At 55.8% G+C, this 23,317-nt stretch overlaps 1 protein-coding gene across 2 annotated transcripts; it reads right to left on the bottom strand.

Moving 5' to 3' along the window:
• Positions 1-1,201: 1,201 nt before the first annotated feature.
• Positions 1,202-21,587, bottom strand: Ace (angiotensin I converting enzyme). Of its 2 annotated transcripts, XM_027946275.2 has the most exons (25): positions 21,315-21,587; positions 20,470-20,637; positions 19,729-19,822; positions 18,985-19,128; positions 18,325-18,516; positions 17,604-17,701; positions 17,129-17,301; positions 16,533-16,756; positions 16,096-16,240; positions 15,739-15,837; positions 15,328-15,450; positions 14,817-15,028; positions 14,003-14,139; positions 13,075-13,233; positions 12,756-12,843; positions 10,747-10,890; positions 10,423-10,614; positions 8,212-8,309; positions 7,848-8,020; positions 5,637-5,860; positions 5,197-5,341; positions 4,830-4,928; positions 3,128-3,250; positions 2,594-2,781; positions 1,202-2,408 (listed from the first exon to the last, which is right to left on the bottom strand). In XM_027946275.2, the coding sequence occupies exons 1-25, from the start codon at positions 21,567-21,569 to the stop codon at positions 2,179-2,181; spliced, it is 3,927 nt and encodes a 1,308-aa protein (XP_027802076.2). In that variant the 5' UTR covers positions 21,570-21,587; the 3' UTR covers positions 1,202-2,178. The 2 variants fall into 2 exon arrangements, with proteins under 2 accessions (XP_027802076.2, XP_071459423.1); XM_071603322.1 differs by lacking the exons at positions 14,817-15,028; positions 15,328-15,450; positions 15,739-15,837; ... (7 more) ...; positions 20,470-20,637; positions 21,315-21,587 and adding an exon at positions 14,277-14,787.
• Positions 21,588-23,317: the final 1,730 nt, after the last annotated feature.

Raw genomic sequence — 23,317 nt, 5'->3', positions numbered from 1 at the left:
CAGGACCTCCTACATCATGCCATTTACTCTTCCCAGCAACCAGGAAGGATTCAGAAGGACCACTTCAGCAGTGTGGAAATGCAGACGCAGAAACTATAAACTGCTCAAGGTCCCCTGGGTAGGGGGTGCCTAGGTGGGACTGCTCTCAGGCCTAGTGTAAAGCCCCTTGATTTGCCATATGAAAGCCAGGGTAGGGTGGGGTGGGCAGCTGGAGGAAGTTTGGCCTGCACAGAGATAAGGTCATTGAAGAATGGCCTTGACTGGCCCTCTTTCTGCTATTACCATCTCTTCTTCCTCTGCCACCTTCCAGATGGACCCGGCCTCTCCCCATTTACCACCCCAAACAGGAGGCACAAACCAGGAGTTTGAACAATTGTAATGTTTCAAAACCTCCAGTGGCTAGGGCTGGTCAGGCCAACCCTCCATGGTTTAAGGCTCTTTGCCCTCTGTCTGCAACTTGGACCTTGGGTGTTAAACGCTGGTGACTTTGCACCACCCACAAGCTCTGACAGGCAGCAAAAAGGAAAAAAAAAAAAAAAAAAAACCAAAAAACTTTGTAGCTCATAAAAATAGGAAAGGGGGTTATGTGACAATGAGTTTTGCCTGGCAGACAAAGAGCTTTAAAAATCTAGGCTGAGAAGGGAGGGTGTAGGGTGGGGGGGAGTAACTAAAGCAGATTTTGATGGTAGAAGACTTGGAACTATTTAGAGGGCATGTTTATAAATTCCATTGTCCTCCTGAATTGTAAACTTCCACCCTCCTGCAGATTCAGAATGCCTCAACTCCACATCCTGCCCCACGGAAGAGGCCTGCACAACCAAGCCTGTCACACACACACACACACACACACACACACACACACGACCCTGGGGACTGGGGAGCAAAAGCTGTAGACCAAGGTCATTGAGACACAGGAATTGGAGGCAAACCCTGCTTGGGTCAAGATATCAACAGAAATCAGACTGGCCATGGAAACTCTTGGCTCAAAAAACCTGACCAACTTCCATTTGGCCAAGTTCTAGTTTGGTGTTTTGATATCTGAAAAGCTGATCTAGTTATATTAATTTAAAAAAAAAAAAGTATACAAAGTGTCAATACAGTGTGACCCCGATTTCAAATATTTGTGGAGAAGAAAGGGACTGGAAAGACAGACACCAGAACGTCAAGACTGCTCATTTCTTGATGTTGCTATAAAGGGCTTTTATTTTCTTTAGTCTTCCAAATTTTCTACACAAACATGTAGATAAAAGTTATAAAAGTGTCCCTCAAATTGACATTCCCAAATTCACAGAGGCCTCCAGCGGGACTGCTCAGGGTGAGGGCCTGTGGGCTGGGAGGATGAGCATCGGGCCGCGGGCAGTGAACCCCTGCATGGCCACCACCACTGCCCTCCAGGCGTTTACGGGACCCTCCCCATCTTGGCAATGCCTGAGCAGCTGTCTGGGAACCAAGGCTGTCCACTCTCAAAAGTGGACACAGAGCTGGAATAGGCAGGAGCCCATGGTGACCGCTGGGCTGTTCTGCATCCTCAGTGAATCAGGCCCATCTCGGGTACTGGCCCCCCAGGAGCCAGGAGCCTTCCTTCTAGAGAACCTGGTCATCCATGGGAACCACTAGGGCAGGGAGCAGCACTGAGCAGGGAAAGGCCCCCTGTATGGACATGAGGCTGGAAGCCCAGAGGGTCTGTTCCCCCTGTGCTTCCCAGAGTCTTCCAAGGTGAGTGTCCCCTGTCTGTCAGGACATTGGCTGGCTGCCATGGCTGGTGGGAAGGGAGGGGGGTGGCTGGGGAGTGCTGGGACCAGAGCTCTGGGGATTCTCAGGGGGTCTTGGTGGACAACGGAAGAAGCAACCCAGGAAAGGGACCTACTAGACAATCAAAAGACACGAGAGTGGTCTGTCTCTATCCCTGTCTTCCCCATGAGGGACACAGACTCAGATGGGGAGGGCAGGACTTTTAATTGAATTCACAGAAAGACTGGGGAGCAGGTCCACCTTAGATGGCTGGGTGCCTGGAGAACGGGGGTGTGCTGGGGTGGCTGGTGTTCTGGAGGACAGAGAGGAGGCAGATAGAGGGGGGAGGAGGTGGAAGGCAGGCTGGGGTGTGTCCTCAGCCCACCCACCATGTCCCCAAGTCTCTCCTGAGACACTCCCCGGCTGGCTCAGCCCTGCCTGGTGATCTCAGGAGTGCCTGAGCTCTACCTCAGAGCCGAACTGGGGCCCGCGGTGGGGCCGGTGGAGGCTGTGGTGGCGGATGCTGAAGAGCCGCTGGGTGAGACCCACGGTGGCCACCAACAGGGCGACACCCAAGAAGAGCAGCACCCACTGGCCCACACGAGCCTGCTGTGGCTCCAGGTTCATGCCCAGGAAGTTGACGCGGCCGGTGTCTGAGAGGATGCCTTCTGAGCGAGCTGGGCGAGGAAGCAAGGAGACAAGGAGGTGGGCAGGGCACCGGGCAGGCGGGGGCCACGTGCTCTGGCTTCCCTGTCCTTACTCTGAGGTCAGGTTCGAGCTTGCCTGGACTGGGGAGGGGCTCAGCCCTGTGGGAGCCTCTGGGGGTGGGGCCTGGGGCTGCAAGTGGGGTGGGTGGTGGTACCGGAGTTCGGTGTCCAGTTGTACTGCGGCCAGCCCAGCTTCTCCCCATGCCGCCCGTTCTCTGTGAGGAGCCAGTCCATCAGTGGCTTGAAGTAGCTCATCATGGCGGCGGCCGACATGTTGGACTGGCCTGTGAGCAACTTCATAGCTTCTGGCCATGGCTTACTGAAACCCAGCTTCATGGTCTCCCTGGGAGAGATACCAGAGAGGGAACCTGAGTCAGAAGGATCCAGCCCCTCTTGCCCCAGTCTGATATCCTTCTCCATCCACATCCCTCTCCCACCCTCCTAGGCTGGCGGTGTGGGGGGGAGCCTAGGCAGGTCTCGGGCAGGGGAGGGAGGGTGGGCCTGGGCAGGCCTAGGGCTCCAGTTCCCCACTGCAGGTGGCAAGTCAAGGGTGTGATGGCTCCAGCTGGGAGTGTCCAGCTCAAGAACAAAATGGCAGGTGCCCCACAATAGACCCAGTGGACTCCTCAAGGCAGAGGAGAGCAGCCCAGAGCATGGAAACCATCCAAGGAGAGCCAGAGGACACTCACGCCAATCGCTTCCCCGCCTCCTTGGACTTGTAGATGTCACACTTGTGCAGGGGCCCCTGGTGGCCCGCCGCCTGACACAGTGCCTCGTGGAACTGGAACTGGATGATGAAGCTGACGAAGTACCTGGAGTGGAGGGAAGCAGAGCCAGGGAGGCACAGCGTGAGCCAGGGTGCCTGCGCCACTGAGGCCCCCGCTCTCTCTCCCTGTGACAGTTGTGACACGGGACCCAGCAGAACAGGATGCAGTCGGGATGTCAGGAGGAGCCTATACTCACCTTCTGAATTGTCTGAGCCCCTTCCCAACATGCGTCTAGGGCACCTTCCCCCTCCCCTATGCCTACTCCAAGGGGCTCCCGGGACAGCCTCAGGGGAGAAGGCTCCGGGAAGAGCCCTTTCGAGACTTGGGAGGCTGCTTTCGAGGCAGTTAGGTCTCCCTTCCTGGGGTGTACGCAAGCAGAGGCTGAATGGGTCACAGGGTTCCCCTAGGACAGGTGAGTCCGGTAAGCCAGCCTGATTGGTCTGATCCAAGCAGCGGGATTCCCTGGTAGAAGTTTGCCGGTCAAGGCCAGAGAAAACTTGCCGAGTCTAGAGAGGTTTTAAATGTCATGACCAGCAGTGAGTCCTTGCCCTTTGAATGCTGGGCACAAACCATGTGCCACTCGCCTTCCTTGCATTTCCTCAGAGTGTTTTGCTCAGGCTGCTGGCCAGAATGTGAAATGTGTTTCTTGAGAGCAGCCAAGTCTCCTTTGCCCACTCCTGCTGGGTTAATTGTCCATGTTAATCTGGGAAACTGACCATGACATGGCTGACCTTGGGGTGAGGGTGAGCACCAATGTGGAACACCAGAAATGACTCTAGTAGGCAGGGGGAGGCCCCTCCCCAACGGTCATCCCTGGGGCACTGTCAGGTCAGGCCTGTCTGATGTGTCCCAGTGATGTGTCTCCTTGCTCCTGTCCTCTGCTGCCCTCTGGTGCGTCTGAGCAGGTGAGGTGCTCTCTCCCTTCCTGGGCTCTGGGAGACAGACATACCTGGGTATGGTGCCAGGGTGGAAAGGTGGGCAGGGCCTGCCCTCACTGGGCTTCCAGAGACCACAGGAGGCAAGGATGAGAGGTGGTCACAGACCTTCCAGGATGCCCTCTATGCCCTTGGGGTCTTGACTTTCTGGTGACCTGGGCCACTTGGCCCAAGGAGACCTGGAACTACACCCTGAGGTCTCCCCAGTCCTCAACCTCCCAGGAAGGCTCCAAAGTCCACACCCATCCTTCCTCACTTTCAGTGAGTGCCCTCCTGTAGCACGTGGACGGAAAGGGGCTCCACTGGGCACCTTCATGCTCTGGATGCGTGACTCACAGACTGACGCAGTCCACTTAAGAGCATCTAACAATGGTGGACCATGGCCACCAGCTGTGTAATGGAAAGTACACTCAGAAGTGAGCCCTTGCGGCTGTCCTGTGAAATGGGATTCACGGTGAACACGTGGAGGCTCGGAGACTGAGGAAGTCACTCAAGGAAACAAGTCATGGATATAAGCTTTGACCCCAAGACCTCGACTGTATCACAGCCCTGACAGCCCTGCCTCCCAAGTGACCTGGGTCTCTGACCCTGAGTTTTAACGTATAGAAGGATCTTTCAGGTCAACTCAGAATGTACCAGTGGCAATATGTTCAGCTCCTGTGGTGTGTCCTCTTCCCCTCCCCTGTTACCTGATATAAGGTACACTGGCAGGAACATGGAACTTGGCCCCTGGGTCAAAGTCACCTTGAGATCTGGGCACTGGGGGGCAGAGCCCCTGGTACTTCAGCCTGTGAAAGGGGAAGATATGTTGGAAAGAAAGAGTGGGCAGAACCAAGGTGGGGGAGAGGCCGGCATTTTTGACTTGAAGGACGGTCTCTGTACCTGGGGCTACCTCTTTCCTGTGCTCCTGCATTCTGTGCCTCTGTGCACAACCACCCTCTGTGACCCCCATTGTGCTCGTGCACACACATCCCATTGGCACATCTGCACATACACAGGCAGACACAGATGCCACAGAGACCCCTCCGGCCCACAGCCCGCTGGAGTATCCGAGACCTGAGGCTCCACCACTCCTGGTTGTAGTTTTCCTTGGTGATGCTTCCATCAAATACCCTCCAGCGCCACTGGTCAATGAGGTAGCTGAAGGGGATAAAGGCTACCTTGTCCAGTGCCATCTTCATCAGAAAGTTGATGTCGTTCTCTGCCAAGGGAAGGGAGTCCAGCCTCAGGGCCTGTCAGGGCCTAGCAACTTGGCCCTGATGGGCATGGTGGGCGGAGGGGAGCAGGGGCGCCATACCTCTTTGGGCCCTGAGTCCTGTCCTTGGGGTGGTCAGTGTGTTCCATCCTCTCGCTCGTCCCCTCCTGGTGCTCCCCTCTTCCCCATTGCTTTATCCTGGTCCTTCTACCCTCAGGCCGCCAAGTGCTCCTTCCCACCTCCGGCCTTCACTGCCCCTTCTTGGCCCTGAGCCCACTGGGATCGTCGGTTTCTCTCTTACCGTAGCTGTTGTCCTCACTGTTCAGCAGGTGGATGGTGTGCAGGTGCTTGGGGGTAGACACTGAGAGGGCCAGCACGTCCCCAATGGCCTCATGAAAGCCAGGGTTGGCGCCCTCCCGGAAAGCCAGAGGCAAGTCCTTGTACTGCATGAAATATTGGATGTGGCCCATTTCGTGGTGGGCCACCACCAGGTCCTCCATGTTCACAGTGGTGCACTGCTTGATCCTGGGAACACACAGGGGTGGAGAGGGAGGGTGTCGGAACAGGGACGGTGAGAAGCCCTGAGGCAAAGGGACTGCAGTGCGGGCTGCACACAGAGCAGAGCTGTCACTGCCGTGTGCAGGGAGCACAGCACGATGTGTCGGAAGTCAAGAAAGCCTGAGAGGAGGGCAATCTGAGGGCAGGAAGTCCCTAAGTAAAGTCATTCCAGCCATTCCTCTGCCTCCAACCTTCCTGAATAACTCCAGCCCACGCTGTCTGCTGCTTTCTGATGGTACAAGGTCTTTGCTCTAGAGGCAGTGAGACTCTCCGTTGTATACTTTCTAGAATGTGTGTCCTATGGCTTCCCATGTACTCATGTTCATCTCCCAAGACTGGGGCTTCCTGAAGGACACACCAGTGCCTGGGTTATTCTTCGTCTCCTACAACCCAACGCCAGCACCCAGTTCACTTAAAGAATTCTTATGGCCAGCACTGAAGGACGGTTATAGAGCTGTCCAAGCTAGAAGGTTCCAGCTCCTTCTGTAGACACTCCCTTGTTCTCTTTGATGAGCCAATTTCAGCTGCAGAAACTTCTTTCTTAGCTCTAACAAGAGTCTTTCATTTCAGGCTCATCTTACTTTTCCATCTTGCTCATCAGAGGAGGGGGCAGGAGTTCCCCAGAACTCGGGTTACAGTGAGGTTGGGGCTGTCTACTTCTCCTCTGACTGCCTCTCTTAAAGGATTTCCCACAAGAGCTCTCGCCTCCTCCACTCTGTCTACCGCAGTTCTTAAGCCTCTAAAGGGCCCACGGCCAGCAGCCCAGTGAGCCCTGGATGGTTTGCTTCTAGACTCTATGTCTACTCCTCTCACAAGGGACACTTCATCAGCTGGAGAAGATGATCTTTGCCACTTCTACCAAGGAGTAGGGTCTTTGTTCCCTTCTCTTGAGTTGGGGCTGTGCTTGGGACTTGCTTTAGCCAATAAAACATGCCAGAGGCGACTCTCTGCCAGTTTGGACTTAGCCTTTATGGGTCCTGGTTGCTTCTACTTTTGTGCAGGGGGATGCCAGCCTCCAGGTTTGCCTACCCGAGACTGCCACACTTGGAGGGAACTCAAACCAGCCAGGACAGAGATGCCTGACCAGCCCCTGCCGTTTAGCCATCCCAACCAGGCACCTGACATGTGCGCGTGCGCTGAACCTTCTGCCCTACACATGCCACATGGGGAAGTTCTGAGGATCTCAGACTACAGCCAGAATCTAGGTCTGGGCAGAAGGCCTCAGATGAACTATCCCAGCCATTAAAATTACCCCACCTGGGTTTGGGCTGTATCTCAGTGGTAGAGCGCTTGCCTAGCATGTGCAAGGCCCTGGGTTCCATCCACAGCACAAAAAGAAAAAAAAAAAGTACCCAATGGAGGTTTCCATCACTGTGGAGTAGGGACAAGCCATTTCTGCTGTGAATTTCCTGAATTTATGGCCCATAAAATATTAAGCAGAATCAACCAGTTGTTTTATACCACTAGGTTTTGGGGCGGTTTGTTTTGCAGCAGCGGGTAACTAAGACCCCATCCTGTTAAAGGCAGCGTCTGGTCTGTCAGTGGTAAGAGAGGGTCTGTGTGTCCCCATGTGTCTTTCTCCCTGCATGCCACCTCTGCTCCCAGTGGGAGGGCCAGCTGTGTGTCATCGGGGCCACCCTGGAGCAAGGGAAGTGGGGTGGCTCACACAGGGCTAACCCTCAGAACTGGGACCTTAAGCACTCCCAACTGGCCGTGCTGACAGAGTTGGCCAGTACTTGAGAAGATCCTCATCTGGGGGATGGAGTTTACCTGCCAGGCTGAGCTGGAGCCAGGCCCACCCTGTCTTGACCCTTGGTCCTAAATTCATTCCCAAACTGTCCCTGTCCCTCTTTCTCACTTCAGATAAGGGAATGGCCGTGCAGCCTTGATTTGGTTCATCTCCTTATTCCTGGATTCAGGGTAACCCCCCTGCCCCAGATCCAGCTGGACAGACCTGAAGTCCTTGCCATTGTAGAAGTCCCAGGCCGAGGCATGGCAGACGACCTCCCGTCCGTCGGCTGGTTTCTCCAGCATTGACTTGTTCCAGAACTCGGGGGGCACAGGCAGCAGTCCCAGGGAGGTGAAGAAATTGTCGGCCTCCTTAAACATCCTTCTAGGTGTCCAGCCCTGCAAAGCAGAGGGACTTCTGTCCAAACTGGGGGCTCTGGGAAGAGGGTGTGCCAGGGCAGGTAGTGCTGGGGGAGCACCAAGCTGGAGGAGACTCCTGAATCCGAGGCTTTCTCCCTTCCTGGCCAGGGGCCTCCCTCCCCTCTGCCCCAGGGCAGCCCATGGAGCAGGAGAGCCCTGGCTGTGCATACCTGCTCTATCATGGCCTCTGTGGCGTCCATCTTGGGGGCTGATGGGAAGGGAGCTACCAACTCATAGATGTTGGACCAGGTCTGAGCCCACATGTTCCCTGGAGGCAGGCAGGAAAAGATGGTAGAGAGAGGAAACAGATGTGAGATTTTAGGCTCCACACCATCCTGCAGGAAGAAAGAACCAGATCCCAGTACTGCCAATTATCCAATTATAGAAGCCATTCTTGAGCACCCACTGTTTGCAATTGTGCTGGGCATTTGGCATACATCATCTCCAATCTCATCTCCAGTCCACAAGGTCTTTACTGGTTACAGGTGAGGACCTTGATGGTCATCAGGGTATCAAGGTGTCTTTTTTTTTTTTTTTAGTTGTAGATTGACACAGACTATTAAGATAATGTTTATTTATTTATTTTTATGTGGTGCTGAGGATTGAACCCAGTGCCTAATGCATGCAAGGCAAGTGCTCTACCACTGAGCTACACCCCCAGCCCCTCAAGGTGTCTTGACCATTCAGGAACAGTGAACCTACAAATCAGAGAGCTATGGGTCCCCGGACATCTATGCCCACACGGCCACCACTTTCTGACCATCGTACCAAGCACATTGTGTGGACTGATTTGTAATCCTGCCTGCACCCAGGTACTGTTATGATTTTTATTGCACTGCAGAGGAAACTGGGGCTGGAGAGTTAAGTAACCAGCTTGGGGGGGCGGGCTCCACAGCTTCTAAGTGTTGGGGCTTGATTTAAAGGCTGATAGGCCACACTGTGGACCAGCTACCCTGCTGGGTCCCTTTTTAATCTCCTGAGGTCAGTTTATGCAGGGCGCCTGTCAGTAACTCTGGCAAAACCCAGCTGTCTCATTTGGGAGAGGCTAACACCTCTGAGCTTAGGGTAAGAAAAGTGCTCCGTGCTCCAGGATTGGAGAAAAAGAAGCAATTCAGAATGAGCGGAAGTTGCAAAAATAGATGCGGAGGCAGGAGTCTTCCCAGCCAAGGGAGAGAGTGAGTGAGTGGTGGAGGGGAGAGAATGTGAGTGCACTGGCACCTGGTGACTTTGCTGATTGGGGGGTGCAGGGGAGCTGAGCTCCAAGCCCCAGGTCTGCCAGGCCCCTGGCCACCTTGGGCATACTGATTTCCCTCCTAGGGTCTGTGTTTCTGAGTCATTGAGCTTATATCCACTCACCAGAGAGGTTAACAAGGAGTGCTGTCCCTTGAGCTACATGAGTCTCTGGGCTGAATGGGAACTAGAGCGCTGGACCACCTTCGGGGGTCTCCCTTATGACTTCTAAGTGGTCTATGGCCTTTTCTGGCATTTCCACTCGTAACAACATAGGCTTGTCCCCAGTGACCCAAAGGGAACAGAAAACTGGCAGCCTCTACCTCTCTCCAGGCCCTCCCTTTTTGTCTCCCACGGCTTCCTTCCTATGTTTGGGGCACATTGAGTTTGTAAACCTTGAAAACTGAAGGTCTGAAAGTTGAGGTGGTTCTACATTCTCAGGATTCTTCTCGGCTCTAATTCTCTTGGTTCAGATCCCGTGTCTGACCTCCCACCCTATTTTCCATCTGCCCAAACCTCTCATCTTTAAGGCTCTGCTCATGTGTGTGGGGCCTCTCCAATCCTGCTTCCAGCCCTTCCTCTCTCCCTGGATCTTTTTAAAAAAAATTTTTTTTAAATATATAGTTGTAGACGGACAGCACGCTTTTATTTTATTTATATATATGTATATTTTTTATGTGGTGTTAAGGATGGAACCCAGTGCCTCAGACATGCTAGGCAAGGGTTCTGCCACTGAGCTACAGCCCCAGCCCGCTCCCTGGATCTTGCTGCCATGAGGCATGATAGGAGATGTGGTCTGCCCCTAACAAGGTCATGAACTTGTCCCATCCACAGAGACTTGCACAACAAGGGTGTGTAGCAACTGTGGCATCAAAAGGGCTGGAGGAGAAGCTCCATGGTAGAGGCGCTTGCCTGACAAGCACCAGGCTGGGGTTCCATTCCCTTCCCCACACACCCACCAATTTAGCACCCAGTTGCAACCAGGGAGTTCCCCCAAGTCCCCACTTCACTCCAGCCTTGACCAGCTTCCCTCCCCAAGGTGCAAGTCTTGTCACTCCCCTGGTCTGCTCTCTGCCCTTGGACCAGCCATGCCCCCAAACCCTCCTATGTTGCCCATCTCCCCCCTCTTGAGGCTGGACCTGTGGCCTTACCCAGCAGGTGGGCAGGAATGGGGCCCTCCAGGTTGATGTGCTCGGCCCCGTAGTGGCGGTGCAGGGCGCGGCGCACGTAGGCGTGCAGGTTCAGGTACAGCGGCTGCAGCTCCTGGTAGAGCCGCTCCAGGTCTTGCTCCAGTGATGGCGTCTCATACATAGATCTCCATGAGTCCCCTGCATCCAGGTAACCTGCACAGGGGACAAGGCCAGGCTTTCCCACACCAGCTCCTCCCTGCCACCTCCAGGGCCCACCTTTCCCCGGGCTTACAGTCTCTTCTCTTGGGGACCAGAGGGCCTGCTGCTCTGGCCAGAGGAACTCACCGTTGAGCTGCGCGGCCTTGTTGGTGAGTTGCACGTACTTTGGGAAGAGAGGGAGGAGGGTTCTCCCCACCTTGTCCCGCCAGCTCTTCCATGCCCACAGCAGTTCTTCATAGTTCCGGGACGTGGCCATCACATTTGTCAATTCTAGGGTAGAAGGGTTTGAGTGACTTAAGCCCTCTGCCCTTGGCTCACCTCTCGTCTGCTTATAAGATAAACTTGGTCATAGAATTTTAGAATAAAACCAGTGAGATCCTGTGGAAGTGACTGTTCAGACAGCAAGTCTATTGAAAGCAGGGAGAGAATGAGAGCTGATCACCAGGAGTTCACACGGTGTCCACCTGGGCTGTGTGCTCGGGCACCTATGCGTTTCAACGACCCTGCGAGGGATGGCTTTGTCCGTCCCTCCTTCCACACAAGCAGTTTGGTGATGGGCCCAGGTCCCCCTGCCGGGAAGTGGCTTGACTGAGGCACAAACCAAAGGCACCAGACTCCAGGGCCACAGCTCCTCATGCAGAAGTGGCCCTCCAGGGGAGTGGAAATAGGACAGGAGCATGTGGCCTCTGAGGAGGTACTGTGCCTCCTCATCTCTGTCCCCCAGAGGGTCCACAGGGCACCCTTCACAAATTAATACTGGATTGGACTTTATAAGAGTAACCATGAAGATATTCAAAGTGCAAAGAACTGTCCAAGTGTCCCCAAAGTGGACGCCTTGGGTTTGTGTCACTAAGCGAGCAGCCTTCCTGATTGTATAACATGGAGTATGGGTGAGGGTGTGACATCAGATTGGGGCATCAGTCCTGAAGCTCCAGATGGACACCTTCCTTCTGGCCCTGGTCTGAGATCGGAGGCTGAAGGCATTTGCTGCTCCCTGAACCTACACTGCTGGACTTGTGCTCTCTCTCCCTAATTTGGAACATGCTATATGATATCCACTTGTCACAGAGAAAATAAATTCCATTAGCTTTGTTTGAAAAAAGGCATATTTTGAAAATTTCACTTCTGCTCACTGGAGATGTGAACTGGAGATGTGGCCTTCATGGGCTTCTTATTTTTACTGTGTCGGTGACCTGATAGCCCAGGTCTGGATCAAGGAGCTGCCTTGTGGGGGGGTGCCACACTCCTTTGAACACTCTTCTCCATAAGTGCACACGCACAGGCGCATACCCGCCCCCTGCTTTGCGTGTGTACCCACATCTACCACCTGTAGGTCAAACCCTGTCCTGGGAAAACTGTTTCTCTCTCCTGTTTATTTTCCATTTCCCTTTGTATTCGTCATTGTTTTAACATGGGAGCTGGGCTGGGGCCAGGAAGAAACCATTTCTGGGTGGAGATTCCTCATGAGGAATGTTTATGTTTCTAGCTCCCCAACCCTAGAAAGGGAGGGTGGGGAGGGAGCCCACGGGGAATCTGCACAGGCACCTGTGGGTCCACAGTGAGCCATTTCAAGGGACCAGGTGGTAGGAGAGAGGAAGAAGGGGCTGCTGAGCCAGTCTCCGCCTGTGCCGCGTGAAGTGGTGGAGAAGGGGTGACAGGAAGGCCAGGACCTGGAGGCCAGGTCCTAGTCTGGGGCTTCTAGCGATTGTATGACTGTGACTCATTTGCTCCAGCCTCAGTTTCCTTATCAGACAAGTGCTGGGGGGAGGGGCCCAAGAATGTCAGAGAAGGTAGGGACACGACACAGGTAGGATCACCCAGGGACAGTGTCATGGAGTGCCATGACTCTCCTCCCTATTGGGAGTCCAAGCCCCCAAACACAAATTGGAGACCCTGATGCTCTGAGGGGTGGAGGGAGAGAGGAAAGGATTCAGGAGAGTCTTAGGCAGGGGGCAGAGGGGCAGGGAATTAGGGCAAAGGTTGAAGCAGGTGCTGGTTCTAAGCAGGGCCGAGAAACCCCCCTGGTGGACAGCAGGAAGTGAGTTCAATCCTGACTTCCCCTTCACCTGGCAGCACCCAACCCCATGCCAACCCAGGCCCTTGTCTCTCTCTCATCCTCCCTGTGGTGCTCTCACCAGGCTCCAGCTGCAGGCAAGTGCCATTGGTGTGGCACACGGTAGCCACACTGTAAATGGTCTCCATGTCCAGCAGGATCTTGTTGTACTGCAGAGGCAAGAAGAGGGACAGTGAGGGGGGACTCCTTTGCTCTGGTGCCAGGCACCATGGGTCACGGGGTGCTGAGGAGAGTGTTCCCCAAAGGCCTCTGGACTTGGTGCCTCTGGACACACAGTGTCACAGCTTGACAAATTAAGGAGGAAAAATCAGTGGGAAGGCTAGACCCTGGGCTGGGCTCACTCCCCTGGGAGCCTCCACCCCATGCCCACAGTCACACACCTCCTCCAGCTCCTTCATGGGCAGCGCTGCCCGGTCCAGGTCCTGAACCTTCTTTATGATCCGCTTGGTGCTGGCATTCTGGAAGTTGTTCACATCAAAACGCTTGGCCCAGGTGCCGTACTTCAGGGTGTGGTTGGCCACCAGCAGGTTCTTTTGCAGCTGAGGGCAGAGGGGAGATGTCAGAAGGCTCTGGAGCCTTGGAGTAAACAAACTCTGGGCAAGAGGCACTATGGGGAGTGGGGCAAGAGGATGGACCAAGCTGCTTCCTTGGCCTGTAAAGACCCTCCTCAATCTGGGCTGTCTGACAACATCCTGGATGCAGTATGTGCCCCTCAAACGACATCTACAGTTGAGCAAGAGGAGTCCTGGCAGGGGTGGAGAAGGGAGGCCCAGCAGGAGTCTTAAAGGCCATTCGGATGAAGGCAGCTTGCTATTAGCTCTGTGACCTCCCTGAGCCTCAGGGTCCCACCTATGAAATAGGAAGAAGGTCACCAATATTGCAAGGCTGATGAGTAATGGATGAGACGACAGATGCCGTGTGCCAAGAACCTGGCTGGCACCCCAAGCAATGCTAGTTCTCTGTGGTCAGAGACCAAGGCTGGTGGCTCGAAGGCAGGAACAACGGTGGTGGAGAGTGAGCCCTTGGGGTGGTGGCAAACGGGCATTCACTCTCTTAAAAAGGGACTCTGGCATTGCTTATTTATGTATGACTGATGACAGTCTCTGTTACCCGACCCTGCTGTTAGTGAAGAAGTTTTGTTCAGGTGTTGAGGACATGCCTGTCAAATCTGAAACTGCATATCATTTTGAAGGATTTTAAACAGATTCTGGCAGCCCTGTGCTGTGCGTGCCTTGAGTGTAGCTGTGTGAAGTGTGAATGTGTCTGTGTGTCTGGGCTCGTGCACAAGTGGGGGCATGTGGCTCCTACCAGCACTTTGCTGTTCTCTGTGGTGATGTTGGTGTTGTAGTTCCAATTGGCCTCAGCATACTCGTTCCACACGACCTGAGATGCCCGGTCATACTCCTCCACGAACCTGTTAGCCTCAGCTTCATCTGACACCAGGTCTGTGGGACACAGCGGAAGGAAACAGACAAGCCTCCCCTTCCCCTGTCCAGGGTGCAGTTTTACCTGAGCCCCTGCCCTGCTGCCCCTGCCTCCTCATCGCCCCCCACCAGCCCTGCCCCTCTCCTGGGGGTCCCACTTGGGCTCTGAGTTGTTTGGCTGGTGGTCCTCAGCTCGTCTGTGCTTCTGGTTGTTGCCTGGATGGTTGCTGTCTCACTTCTGATTGTTGCCTGGCTGGTTGCCCCCCAGTTGATTGTCGTTTGGTGGGTGGCTGCCTGGCTGGGGGCCAGCAGGAAGTGCCCACAGCAGAGCAGCAAGAAGAGGAGGTTGGGCAGTCCTGGAGCAGCCCAACCTTGGCCCATGGCAGCAGGAGAGCAGAGCTTTGCAGCCACCACCCCTGGCCAATAAGAGTGGAGTCTGCAGTGTGACCTCATAGAGCAGTGTGCCTGGCCAGCTTGCCTCCTGGAGCCCTCAGGCCTGGGCACACCCTCTCTCGGATGCTAGAGAAAAGATATGCCCATCCCCACTGCAGGGCCCTGCTGATGAGCTGATAACACAGAACACCCCAGAACAGGACCAGAACTTAGCCAGAAGAAGCTGACCAGGAGCCTGGGGCCTGGACCACAGCCAGAGTCCAGGACTCGCCTTAGCCCCAGCCCACCCTCACTCGGGGCTTTACCGATGCCCTCTGGGTAGTTGTCGGGCAATGGCGGGCGCCACTGATATTCTGGCCAGCCCAGGACCTCGCCCATCCGCTGGTTCTGCTCTTGCAGCCACTGGATGACTGGCTGGAAGTAGTTGAGCAGTGGTTGAGCATCCAGGGCCGCTGAGCCCACCAGGTCCTCCAGGACAGTCTGCCAGGGCCTGGAGGAGCCTGCCTGCAGCAGCGACCTGTCAGGCAGATTGAGCACCGTGGGCACAGGGAATGCAGGCCAGGGTCCACGACAGCCCCCCAAATGCCCACCTGCCTCCTACTGGCTGCAAGAGAGTGGCAATAATATTCCAGTACCTAGGGTCTCTGTGAGGGGAGCAGGGGACATCTGCCTTTCCGCATGGCAACTGAAGGTCTACTTAATAAATATTTGATGAGAGAGAAAGAGAAAGACCTGGGCAGCCAGTTGCTTGCAGACACACCCTCTGAAGCTTCTCCCCTCAGCCTCCCACTTGCCCTGACCCTTCCCACCACACACCGGAGCTTCGCCCCCGCCTTGGTGGACTGGTAGATGTCACATTGGTGCAGTGGGCCCTGGTGGCCTGCCTCCTTGCACAGGGCTTGATGGAACTGGAACTGCAGGATGAAGCTCACAAAGTACCTATAGACATGGGGTGGCATTAGAGGAAATGTGGGGGGTCAGAGTAGGGACCCCTGGCCCAGGCACCATCCAGAGTCCTTCAGGGCAGAGGCTGGATTGGGGGCTGTTCTGGGGGGAGGGAAGGGAGAACAAAACCCAGGGCGAGGGTGAGGGCCATTCTAATCCTGGGACCTTGGGCGTCTAGAAGAATGAGAGGACATGCCCTGGGGACAGGGCAGCTAGGATCACAGGAGAAGGAGCAGGGAGTGAAGGAGTGACAGAGTTGAGGAGGGACAGGGTCATGCTTACCTGATGTATGGTGTCACATTTGGGACATGAAACTTAGCTCCAGCATCAAAGTGGGTTTCATTGCGGACAACTGGAGGACAGATCCCCTGATACTTGGTTCTAGAAGGAGATGGTGAAGTGGTCTTAGGACCAGGGGTTGCACACAGGCTGCCTGAGGGTTTGCAGAAAAGGCTCCCCTCATCCCTTTCCCATTCTGAGGAGTGGGGAAGACTTCCCAGAGGAGGGAGTTTTAGACAGGAAGGGAGAAGACAGGAGGTGGGAGGACTGAGACACCATTAGACAGGAGGAGAGAAGACTGAGGGAGGCGGGAGGGCGGGAAGGGGACTGGGGTCAGGCTCTTCCTATCCTTCTTCTCACCGAAGGTACCACCAGTCAAAGTTGTAGCGAGAAGGGGGGGTACGCCCATTGAAGACCCCCCAGCGCCACTGGTCCACCAAGTAGCCAAAGGGCAGGAAGGCAATTTTTTCCAGTGCCATCTTTAGCAAGTAATTGATGTCAGTTTCTGTTGGGACATGACACAGGAGAGGTCGGGGGAGAAGGGAGCCCAGCTAAGGCAAGGTGGGCCTGGGGGAAGCTAGAGGGAGGCAAGACTGAGCAGGTACAGAGAAGGTAAATCCAGAAACCTGGGGCCCTGCTAGCAAGAGGACTCTTGGTGAGTGTTGAGCTGGGAGTGGGCTTCGAGGCTCTGACCTGGGTCCACGAGGCAGAAATAAGAAGGGCACTCGGTTGTTGCCGGTGAGGCTCTGCTATGGGGTTTTATTAGGGGCTAGGCTGGTCTCTCCAATCCCCTATACCTGTGTCATTGGTGACATGGTCCAGCAGGCCAATTTTGTGCAGATGTGCAGGAGTGGAGACTGAAAGCGCCAGCACATCTCCAATGGCTTCGTGGAAGCCAGGGTTGGCACCTCTACGGAGGGTGACGGGCAGGTCCTTGTACTGTAGGTAGTACTGCACGTGACCCATTTCATGGTGCACCGTGGACAGCTGGTCCATCGTGACCCGTGTGCACTGCTTGATCCTGGGGTTTGGAGAGGGGAAGGATGAAGGTGAAGAACAGGGCAGAGGTCAGAGCACTGTGGAGGCTGGCACCTGAGGGACAGGGCCAAGGAGGGACAGGGCCAAGGAGGGCAGTGCCCTGGGGCAAGAAAAAGTGACTGGAAACAAGCAAATCCTGCCCGGGCCCACCACCAATCAGACCTTCCTCCTCCATTCCCAGGTCCAGAGTTGACTGCTTGTCAAAGTTGCCTGGGAAAGTGGCCTAACAGGCTCACATGCCTGACAGCTCTGGAACTGACCAGTCCCAGCCAGTGCAGGGGAGGGTGGAGGTGGGCCTGCACCCCAGCTGCCCCCTTCCCAGAGTCCCAGCATGCTCTTTCTCTCATGTCTGGACCTGAAGTCCTTCCTGTTGTAGAAGTCCCAGGCCGAGGCGTGGCACACCACCTCACGCCCGTCAGATGGCTTCTCTAGCATAGACTCTGCCCAGAACTCGGGAGGCATGGGCGAAAGCCCCAGGGAGGTGAAGAACTGCTCGGCCACCCGGAACATGTGCGTAGCATTCCAACCCTGGTGGCGGGTGCAGAGACAGGTCAGGGGCTGGCTGCCAGGAATCCACCCTGCCCACAACAGGAACCTAAATTCAGTGATCTCCCTTCCCACAAGCACAGCCTTACGGAGCACAGCATATCACTGAAAATAGACTCCTGCTCATATCTGCCACCATGGACTACAGGCCCCAGCTTGCTATTGGCTGGTATAAGAAAGAGATGGCTCTACCCGACACTGTCCCCTCACATGACCCTTCTGCCCCCTCCCCGTCTGTGACTCCCTGTCATTGCTCCCTCCCAAGGCCTGACTCCAGAGCTTACCTTTTGCACCATAGTATTGGTGACATCAAGGCTGGGCTTGTCTGGGAAAGGTACCACCACGTCGTAGATATTCTCCCAGCTCTGGGCCCACATGTCTCCTAGATGGAGGAAAAGAGTGATCAACTTGGCCCCTATTCAGCTGCACCTACTTGCCCATGCCTGTCCCCGAGTGGAACCCTGGGTTCTGGCACCTGCATCCTGGGGCTCCAGGGAAGCTTCCTGGCTCAGGGCTAGGCATCTCACATGTCAGCCTCACCCACATTCCTCTGTGTGCTCCATGCTCCCTGGGTCTGGTTGCTGCCAAGTAGGAGCCCAGGTGATGCTCCTGGTGTCCTTTCTGAATGTGCTGTGGTCCTTGCCTCCCACTCCTGGGGCCACGCCACCTGGTTTGCTTTCTTGGGCATGAACTAGAACTAGGACACCTCCTCCTCTGACCTGGAGCCTTTGGTTTGACTCCTAGTTCTTCCCTTTATTAGTAACAATACCAAGTCCCTTGCAGACTCTAAGCCTTGGTGTCCCTATTTGTAAAGTAGAAATGCTAATGTCAATGAGGATCCCTGCCCAGTGGGGGTGCTGAGCCAGCCACATGGGATTCTGCATGGGGGAAACGAACGTATAGCACTCCACACGAGATACCATTCGGATGACCCATTTTTCTTCTGAGCATCCCTCCCGCTCAGGTTTCCTTCCCTGGGACTTGTGTGCAAGGCCAGGTCCTTACCCAGCAGGTGAGCAGGGATGGGCCCTCTGAGGTTAATGTATCTGTCTCCATAGATGCGGTGCAGCGCACGGCGGACATAGGCATGGAGGTTCAGGTACAGGGGCTCTAATTGGTGGTAGAGTTGCTCCAGGTTCTGCTCAAAGGTGGGAGAGTCGTACCAGGAGCGCCAGTAGGCCCCCGTGTCTGAGAAGTCTAGCAGGGTGGGAAGGGTGCAGCTCAGGCCCAGGCCCCCACCTCCCTGCTTCAGCTTTGCCAGCCTCCCGCCCCCAGGCCTGCACCTGACAGCTAGCTGGAAAGGGTGGCTTGGGGTTGCTGCTCTACAGTTTCTAACTAGTGGTTACACCATGCTCCAGAAAAATAGATCTCAGACAGTGAAGAGGCAAAGAGGAGTGCCCGGGCTAGGGCTAGGAGCAGAGCCATCTCAGGGCTAGGAGCAGAGCCAGGAGTGGCAGCAGGAAAGGAAGCCAGCAGCAAAGGAGGGAATGCTGACCACAGTGGCCACGCCACCTCTGCCAGCTGTGACACCTTGGGCCGGCTCTGGAATCATCATACCAGCTTCTCAATCTTCCTCAGGAACTGGGGCTCAATGGGGACAGCAGAAGAGAGTGCCTTGCAAGCTGAGAAGGACTGCTGTCCCTGGACAGGGAGAGGCAGACTCACTATCCTGCCTGTAGGCCTCGTTGCTGAGGGCAGTGAAGTCCTGGTACAGGGGTTTCAGCGGGATGCCCACGGCGTCATGCCAGCCCTCCCAGGCAAACAGCAGCTTGGCATAGCTTCGTGAGGAAGCCATGATGTTGGTGATCTCTGAGACACAGATGAGAAGGGTCAGTTAGGAGACTTCTGTGTCCAAATCTGCAACAGCCTGCAACAGACCTGCCCATCAGCTTCCTCAACATTACCATATTCCCCGAACCAAGGGCAGGCAAGGGCTTGGTGGGACCAGGATAGGAGTTATGTAAACCCAAGCATCCAGGCAGGACCTCTGTGGCCAGAGAAATGATATCTAAGGTGGTTGACACAAAAGGACATTCAGAGGCCAAAACTCTGAGAGAATCTTCTTGTCTCATTGGATGGAGTAGCTGACCTCAAGGAGAAGCCACGAGGGAACGAAGGCCTGAGGAGGGCTCTTGGCAAGTGAGAGGGCCCATGAAAAGGAAAAACTGGCAGACTGGAGGAAGACCCAGTGGTGTTACGAGCGGACAAGGAACCCATGGAAGAGGGGATAGCGCTGGGGGTTCTGGAAGTGTTTGCCAGGAGAAGCAGGGTTGTAGGGCGGGGTGGGGGGGCATCTGCCCAATTCAGCCCCAACCAGAGGTCAGTGCCTTGGGTTTAACTGATAAACACGCTGTCCTGTGTGTCGCAGGGCTAGGAAACTCCAACAGAATTGACAGGGTCGGGTCGTACCTGGGTCTAGGGACCAGCAGGTGGCAGTCTTGTTGGGGAAGCAGACCTTGCCAGTGGAGTAGATCCTGCTCATGTTGCTTAGCAGAGAGTTGTACTGGGGAGTTGGAGTTGAGGAAATGTTAGTGATGAACAGTTCCTGGAGTTAATACAGACACTCCTTCCTCTCTTTGCTGGGAGGAAACGGTGACCTGGAGAGGGGATGTGCTCAAACAAGGTCACTCAGGTGGCATAACAGGGCATTTTTGATCACTAGTTCATTCATGCCTCTACCAGTGGAGGCAGCATGCATAAGGGGAACAAGTGTCCTGAGAGCCAGCTGAGCACCACCGTGTGGTGAGAGCAAATCCTTCTCATCCTCTGGCCTTGGTGCTCCTCAACCTTTCTAGGGTTTCTGCAACCAAACTGGCTTGGGGAGAAATTTACTGTTTACATGGATTTGGCTGTGGGGTGTGTGTGTGTGTGTGTGTGTGTGTGTGTGTGTGTGTAGTGTCAGGGATGGAACCTGTAGCAAGTGCTCTACCAGAGCTACAACCCTTCAATTTGGCTTTCTACTCCATAATACATCCTTTAATATAGATTAACTTTCCACCCCATCTCTAAATTTGGGCAGCCCCTCTGTTCTTCTGGGCTTCTCTATAGCCAGGTCCCAGAGTCCCTCTCTTCTGCCAGGCTGCCCCCATAACCATCACAGTGGGGTACTTGAGACACCTACTCAAGCTCGGCCTCCACCCTCAAGCCCACCTGCTGCTTCTTGGTCAGTGGCAGGTTGGCAGGGCCCAGAATGCGCACAGCTCCGATGATCCTGTGCAGCATTAGGTCACTGAAGTTCTTCCATATGGGATCATATAGCTCCTTGGCCTTCTGGCCCCAGACCTCTGTAAACTCCTGGCTGAGCAGGGCTGCTTCCTCCTGCGGGCACCAGGAAGGCAGGGAGGGTGACCCAGCTCAGATGGAGACCATATAGGGGAGGCTGTGATGCTAGAGAAGCAAGGGAAAACCAGGGGTTTCCAGACGCCTTGCCCTGCACAGACCCCTTCTTGGAGACTGAAGCTTGCGAAACCAGTGTCTTCCCCGCCCGCCGCGCTCCCAGGACCTCCGGTCCGGAACTGGGGAATCTACTTCAGGGGAGCGATGGAGCAGAAATTGGGGCCAGAAGAAAGGCGGGGCGAGGGACTAGAGATAACGAAGGACCGTGACAGAAACAATGTCTGGAGGTGGTAGGCAGCTATCAGAGAACTGGGGCTCCACAGCAGATCGGAACATTTTCTGTGATGACTGCCGCTGCCGCTGCCCCAGCCCCAATACCTGGGCGCTGCCACCTGGGGGGACTCGGCCTCGGAGGAGCCAACCTCATCCATTCAATTGTGTTGGGCAGGGATCATACGCCCAGCCGGTGCTAAGGCTCCAGGGCCCGATGGGCGGAGACCGTGAGAGAGTACTGCCAACTGGCGGAGGTTCGGCTCGGCGCCCCACGACTGAGGACTCGGGTCCCCTTGGCGCCTGCTCTCCGCCCCCGTTGCCCGGCCGCGGGCCTGTGATTGGCCACCGCAACCCCGCCCCGCCCCCGCCCGGGCCCGGGCGCCCACCTGGCGCCGCGCATTCTCCTCGGTGATGTTGGTGTCGTACGCCCAGCTGGCCGCGGTGCTCCAGAACAGCACCTGCTCAGCGCTCGAGTTGTAGCTGTTCGCGAAAAGCTGCGCACCGGCCTCGTCCGCGGAAAAGTTGCCGGGCATCAGCTCGGGGTCGAGCGCCAGGGTGGGCGGCGGCGACAGCAGCAGCAACCACAGCAGTGACAGCAGCAGCTGCGGCCGCGGCCCGACTCGGCCCGACGCGGCACCCATGGCGCGATGCGCGGTGCGGCGCTGCCCCTTCTCCCGCGCCGCGGACGCCCTGCGGATTATAAAACCCAGCCACCGCCGCCTCCCGACACACCCCCACCCCCCGCCCCGCCGCGCTTCCTCCTCGGCTCCAAAGTCCCGGGTGGCCCTGGCCTAGCGGAGCGGGGCGGAGGCGAGGTTCCTGACCCGCCCCGGGCAGGGGCGCGGGCCAGGGAGGGGCTGAGGCTCAGCCCCGGGTGGCGGGACGGGGTGGAGTGGGGGCTGGGGCGGGCTCTCTAGGAAGCTGGACGACGACCTCCGCGCCTCAGTTGGCTGAAACGCCCGAGCCTGCCCGCGGTGCCCTCTGGCTGCAGTCACGCAGCCTCTGCCCCTGGTCGCTGATTCTGTCTTCCCTGCCTAACCTCCTCAGGCCTTTCTGGGCTCCTGAGTGACAAGGGGACAAGAGAGTGTTGCGCGCTGTTGGTACAGCAGGGATGGGGTTAACGTTGTCCTTTACCTTCTTCATCCGGCCGTGGTTTTTTTTTGTGTGTGTGTGTGTGTGTGTGTGTGTGTGTGTGTGTTTGATTTTTTTTTTTTTTTTTTTTTTTTTTGCGGAGGTGGGGGAGCTTTGGCTGCGCGGGTGCAGGGCGCTTGAGTGTCCTGGCAGTCGCCTTGAGTAGGTGCTGCAGATGTCAGCAGCGACTCACTTGGGGCTTGGGTTGGGGGCTGCCAGGAAAGGGAGAAAGAATGGAGAGGCTGTTCTGTACAGGGAGGGGCAGCTACAGAGGCGCAGGGGCGCTGGCATACCTGCTCCCACCCTACCCGCTAGGGACCCAAGCTGTCAGTCGATCAGCAGAAACAATCACGCATCATCCCAACAGAGTCTTAGAACCTCACAGTTGCAGGCTTTGAGAGTTACAAAATGCCTTTGAGATTAGAACAACCCCCTCATTTTATAGATGAAGAAATTAGACAGATTGAGTGGCTTGCTCCAAGTCACTTCAGGTCTCCACACTCCCTGTTGGTCTTCTCCTGTCTCTTCCACCACGTGTCCTTTAAAGTGACAAGCACTGGGGAGGGAAGATAGTGGTGTTCTCTTGGTGCACAATGTGCTGTGGAGGCTGATGACTCAGCACCAGGCCCTGTGCCCTCCACAGGCAGGGGGACCCTTGCACCCAGCAGATGGACTCACCATGCAGCATGGAGTGTGTGCAGGAGGCTGTGTGACCCCAAGTACTCTGGTAAGATGGTGCTGAGTTGTCAAGTGACATGGTGCCAGGGAGAGGGCGCGGGAGGACAGGAGTAGAGGTGGGGAGAAGAGGAAGGTGGCTGTCATTAAACAGGGAGATGTGAGGAGACAGCTGGGATAGGGCCTTGGCCTGGCTGCCTTTCCCAGCCTCCCCTGCCCTGTGGTTTTCCCTCACAGTGCTCCCACGCAGCACTCCCACCCTGCTTGGCTCTGGGAGCCAGTGGACAGGAGGCCATGGGAGCGCTTCAGGGCTGGCTAAGAAGTGGGTGGATGCTCCTTATCAGAACAGCCTCTTGGGGCCAAGGGGCCAGGTGATTGGTGGCCTGGGTTCTCAGGACTACCTGGCTTTCTTGGGCTCCTAGCTATGTGGGTTTCCATGCTTAGCCAGCTGTGGGTGGTGGGTTCTCAACAAGAGTGAGCTGCTGTCTTCTGGGAAGAGGCATCCTCACTGGTGGAGGCCTGGGTGGGGAAATTTGAAGAGTGGTGCCATGTCAGATCCAGAAGGAGTCGTCCCAAAGAGGGT

Source organism: Marmota flaviventris, chromosome 17 (genome assembly GCF_047511675.1).
Source record: "Marmota flaviventris isolate mMarFla1 chromosome 17, mMarFla1.hap1, whole genome shotgun sequence".
Lineage (NCBI taxonomy): Eukaryota > Metazoa > Chordata > Mammalia > Rodentia > Sciuridae > Marmota > Marmota flaviventris.
This window is presented reverse-complemented; position numbering and strand designations above follow the sequence as displayed.

What these genes read in the sequence shown, in the direction of transcription:
- Ace (XM_027946275.2), bottom strand. Translation starts at nt 21,569, where the DNA reads ATGGGTGCCGCGTCGGGCCGAGTCGGGCCGCGGCCGCAGCTGCTGCTG. An exon ending in TTGCCTGCAGCTGGAGCCTG is followed by an intron (nt 10,891 to 12,755) that starts GTGAGAGCACCA and finishes CTTCTACCCTAG; the next exon opens with AATTGACAAATGTGATGGCC. An exon ending in GCCAGTGTACCTTATATCAG is followed by an intron (nt 3,251 to 4,829) that starts GTAACAGGGGAG and finishes CCTCCACTCCAG; the next exon opens with GTACTTCGTCAGCTTCATCA.